Raw genomic sequence first — 5,000 nt, forward strand, 5'->3', positions numbered from 1 at the left:
AAAATTTCATCTAAGGCACATTTATGTGTATACACAGTTATGCCAAAAAACATTCCTAACTAATGGCATTTATTTAAGTCCTACATGAAACATTTCAATTTGCAACTTCTGTCCATGTGAGAGAGATATAGCTGTAGAATAGAATACACAATATGAAGAATACACTAGAATAATCTAAAACTTAGAATACAATATGACAAACTATTACATCTAAAATATAAACAGATAACATACTAACATACTATAGTTGTTTTATAATAACTGATGGTTCTGATTACCGATAAATTCAGATTCCATACACACCTGATGACTGTACACTCAGTGTAGCTGCTGCTGTACCACACACACCTGATGACTGTACACTCGGTGTAGCTGCTGCTGTACCACACACACCTGATGACTGTACACTCAGTGTAGTTGCTGCTGTACCACACACACCTGATGACTGTACACTCAGTGTAGCTGCTGCTGTACCATACACACCTGATGACTGTACACTGAGTGTAGCTGCTGCTGTACCACACACACCTGATGACTGTACATGCTACATGCTTGTTTCTGTATGTTGCACTTATGTTGTTTCACTTCAAACTGGCTATTTGAAGACAGTGTTCACTTATAAGATTGTACCTATTTGAAGCTATTATACTTACAAGATTCTTGCTGTTCGGAGTTGTATATCCATGATTGTTTGCACTTTTTGTATGTCGCTTTGGACAAAAGCTTCAGCTAAATGAACTGTAATGTAATGTAAATGCTGCAACACACTGTTGCACAACCAATTGCAGTTGTTGCTTAGTGGAGAAAAATATGAGGAACAGAAGAGAACAAAGACCGCAGTAGAGGTAGAGCGTTCCGGTGGAGAGGAATGTAAACAACTGAAACACTAATGAACTCTCTGGGCACAAAATATGAATATTAATAATTCAAGATAGGGGAAACATTGTCCATGAACTTTGATGTTTGATCATCAGCATCAGTGATGTGAACAGTCTTTGTTCTGAGTTGGCTCAATAGTTTTAGTGTATGTGTGTATTGTTCATGTTTTCATTTAGTAAAATGTTGAAACGCAGTAATAATACAGTGCAATGGTAAGATGGTAACAACATACTGTCAGTGCATCTGAATATACTGTATGTTTATGTCAGCAACAGACCGACAATTATAACTGCAGTATGATTTTTCATTTCTAAACAAGTTGCCTTTTTAAAGGGTTTATGTTTTTTTTTTTTTTAGAGTACTCCAGTGGTTTCTATAAAGTTAGTTAGGTACACGTAAAAAAAAAGAGTCAGATATCATGACTTTTCTAAATTGATTCTTTTGAGTGTTTTAAAGGAGATTATTCCAAGGCACCGGTATCTGCTTTGAAGGTCTCACAGCCCAAGAAGAAAGCAAGCGCATGACTGTTAGCGTTGCCCATACACCACACAAGTTAATCATGTACAAGGCCCAAGGATCTCTGATTGCTTTTCATTTCTGTTTCCAGTCAACGTCAAGAGGAGGCAGCCATTTGTGCCGTACGCTCTGCGCAACCACACGGGATGTACCATGTGGTTTGCCACTCTGACTACGACCCCCACGAGGTATGTGCAGCCATAACCGTGTGCTAATACCTGGAGGTATTCCTGGAATATTTGTTTGCTAGTTATCTCTAATATTAGAGATAACTAGCAAACAAGTTTTCCTACAGAACAATTTTACACCATCCGTTACCCTCGTAAAGAACACTAGGTGGCAGCATGACACCATGGAAGTCGAGTAATGTTGCACATGTCTCCAGGTGAAGCTAACCTCATGTTCCCCACAGGGTGGCACTGTCTCACAGCAGCAGTGCAGACTCTATCTCAGATGTCCACGGCCCAGGAACTGATGACACTCACAATGTCAGCCAGTGGAGGGAGGTGCTGCCTGGCGAGGAGATCCCCTTTGAGTTTGAAGCCCGCGAGAAACTGCGCCACCGGTACAGCTCTGATTCACATACACAGCACCTGTGGATTCTCTTCAATGGAAATTAAATAGATTATGAAACCATCGTTCTTACTCATTTGGTAACATTTAACTCTGCAACAATTGTCTTAAGCGGCTGAAGTTGAAGTGGTTGTTATGAGTAGATGGTCTGCTTTGCATGAAGAATTGGCACACTGTCACTTAATGCTAAAAGGTTTCTCGATCCTCTGACTTGTCTTTGATTTTCTCTTACTCCTTTAAATGTAATGTATCGGCTGCAGGGATGTGCCAAATGTTTGCCAGTTTTACACATCAACTGAATTGTATTAGTAGGACATGACAACTCTTGCTAGGTGTATTAATTCTACAATAAAACCAACAAACAAAAGTGTTATCAAAGCCAATATGATGGCTAAAATGAACCCCAGGTTGTAAAATCACTGTATCCCTGCTGCCTCCTCCTCTGCAGACACACTCATGAGCTGAAGCTGCACCAGCTGCTGGTCCGGGTGTGTGGATGGGAGCAGGTCAAGCCAGTGTCTGTGGACAAAGTGGGCGTTTTCTTCCGTTATGCGGCTCCAGACAGAAATAGCTCTTCCAACACTGTGAGCACAAGTGAAAAAAAGCAAAACTAAATTCCTGTTGACCATGTTTAGAGTTGTTGGTTTGATGTGAAACCTTTCTTTTTCTCTACTCTTCCACAGGTTGGCAGTCCTATTAGCAGAACCAACATCATCCACCCACATGTTTACGTAAGTCTTTTTTCTACATCAGTGAGCCGTCAAAGTTAACAACAGAATGTATTGCCGCAGCAGCAGGTGGGATGCGCACGTTACACAAGGAAACAAAATATTTGGATAGATGAAAAAGGGAGAAACCACCTCGACTGTAAAGAGGTGGTTTGAAACTAGATTTTCAGGTAGAAGCTGTTTTTCAAACAGTGGCCAGCATATACAAACAAAGGTCTAAAACGTTGAGTGGAGATGGAATTGTATTTTAATAGTTATAATGTACATTTCTGTAACACTAATGATAATAACTTCAATTATCAGTTGCCAATTTATTTTTCACCTAGTTTCAGGTCTAGATGGATTACGCCCTTTGAACATTATTATTATTCACATTTTAGCAACCTTGACAACATGTAGTGCTCATTCCAGCTGGTGGAGCAGAGACAAGCCGAGTTACAGCACAGGCCACATGACTGTAAGTCACAGGTTCGATTCCAGCCCTGGGAGCTGTGTTGCATATCATACCTTGAATCTTCAAAAAACATCTTAAAAAAAAAAAGCATAGTTAGCTGTTAATAAGTGCATAATAAAGGATTTATTAAACTAACTAATGCTAAGGGACCGTGTCCAGATAATGTGATAAAGTGTCCTTGCTGATTTGTGTGACTGTTTTGGACCCTCAGTTCTCGGCCCTGCCTCCCGTCAGAGTGGTCTTCTCCATCACCATGGAGGGCAGTGCCAGGAAGGTCATCACTGTCCGCTCAGCCCTCATGGTGAAGAACAGGCTGGATGTTCCTATGGAGGTCCGACTGGACAGTCCCTCTGCTCCTGACAGTAAGACCCTACTCCACTGTGTTTGTTTAATTTCCAATTTAGGTCAGTTTACTGAGCCGGGTGTCTTGTTTTTATTTAGTTTCTTTCATTTTCCTTTCACGTTATTTGATCGTATTTCATGTTGTCTCACATGAAGCCAGCTCTGTCTCTGTTAACAGAGCCAGTAGTGTTGCCTCCTATCCTCCCGGGCCAGGCCTTGGCGGTCCCCCTCCATCTGACTTCCTGGCGGCTGCAGGCTCGGCCCAAAGGGCTGGGCTTGTTCTTCTGTAAGATTCCCATCCACTGGACCAGCGTGGAGCGGCCCGGGGAGATCAGCAGCAGTAAGAGGGAGTGTCAGTCAGCAGACTTTGACGACACCCTGAAGCGTAACTTCAGGTAAATACAGTCAGAGACTTTATTCTCCTTTTGGGGTTAAATTGAATCCAATTGGTCAATCTGCATACTGTGAGGGTCCCAACACTCGCTTTTTGTGTTCCTCTGGTCTGTTCCCCTCATTTCTCTTCCCCTCATTTCTCTGCATCTCGCAGGTTTTGTGTGGTCATCAAAAAAGAGAACTACCCAGAGCAGCAGCCTGCCAAGAGGGTTTCTGGCAGTGCAAAGCAGATCTATCGACAGCCAGGCCACACCATCTCCCTGCTGCCCACCATGGTGCTGGCCAACCTGCTGCCCTGTGACCTCAACTACTACATCAAAGGAATTTCCATCAGAGGCTCCCTGAAGCCGGGAAAAGAGGCGGTGCTTCACGCTGCCGACACCTCGCAGAATATGGAGCTAGGTCAGGCCTAAAGTCAGTCACTGGCTTGTGCTTACTTCCTAAACATTTCCCTTCTTCTCACTCCTAGTGTTCATGGTGTTTGTCCTTTAGGAGTCCTGCTGGAGAGCTTCCCTGTGTGCAAAGAGCTGCTCATTCCCCCTGGTACTCAGAACTATGTGGTACGCATGAGGCTGTACGACACCAACAAACATCTGCTTTGCCTCACCATCCGCATCATCCTGCGAGTGCAGGGGGCACTGAAGATCCTGATCTCTGCCCCTTACTGGCTTATCAACAAGACTGGTAATGTTGTCTTACATTTTACAAGGAAAAACAAGCTTCTCTGTTATCATTCCCTAAAGCCATTTTTCTCCCTCAGGCCTGCCGTTAATTTTCCGTCAGGACAATGGCAAAGCTGATGCTGCAGGCCAGTTTGAGGAGCACGAGTTGGCCCGAAGCCTCAGTCCATTACTATTCTGCTACACCGACAAGGAGCAGCCTGCTATGTAAGTGTGTGTCCGAGACCAGACCACGCTCTGATCCTGAGCAGACATCTATACATACTGTCTGAAGAAGGGAACAATGTTGACAGACGAGGCCGAAGGTTGTCAGTCCTATTCTCGTTAAAGGCGATATCTCAGGAATACATTGAAGGAATTGCTTAAAATTTGGCACAAACGTCCACTTGGACTCAAGGATTAACTGATTAGATTGGTGGTCAAAGGTCACTATGA

At 43.3% G+C, this 5,000-nt stretch overlaps 1 protein-coding gene across 1 annotated transcript in view; it reads left to right on the forward strand.

Annotated features, from left to right (window-relative positions):
• The window catches only part of vps13d (vacuolar protein sorting 13 homolog D), an 81,195-nt gene that overhangs the window by 51,897 nt on the left and 24,298 nt on the right, over positions 1-5,000 (forward strand). Inside the window, 9 exon segments of the mRNA XM_029436248.1 lie at positions 1,487-1,583; positions 1,808-1,960; positions 2,417-2,552; positions 2,652-2,699; positions 3,362-3,512; positions 3,671-3,887; positions 4,040-4,287; positions 4,378-4,569; positions 4,646-4,772. Coding sequence (XP_029292108.1) covers positions 1,487-1,583; positions 1,808-1,960; positions 2,417-2,552; positions 2,652-2,699; positions 3,362-3,512; positions 3,671-3,887; positions 4,040-4,287; positions 4,378-4,569; positions 4,646-4,772 — 1,369 coding nt within the window.

Source organism: Cottoperca gobio, chromosome 7, assembly GCF_900634415.1.
Source record: "Cottoperca gobio chromosome 7, fCotGob3.1, whole genome shotgun sequence".
Lineage (NCBI taxonomy): Eukaryota > Metazoa > Chordata > Actinopteri > Perciformes > Bovichtidae > Cottoperca > Cottoperca gobio.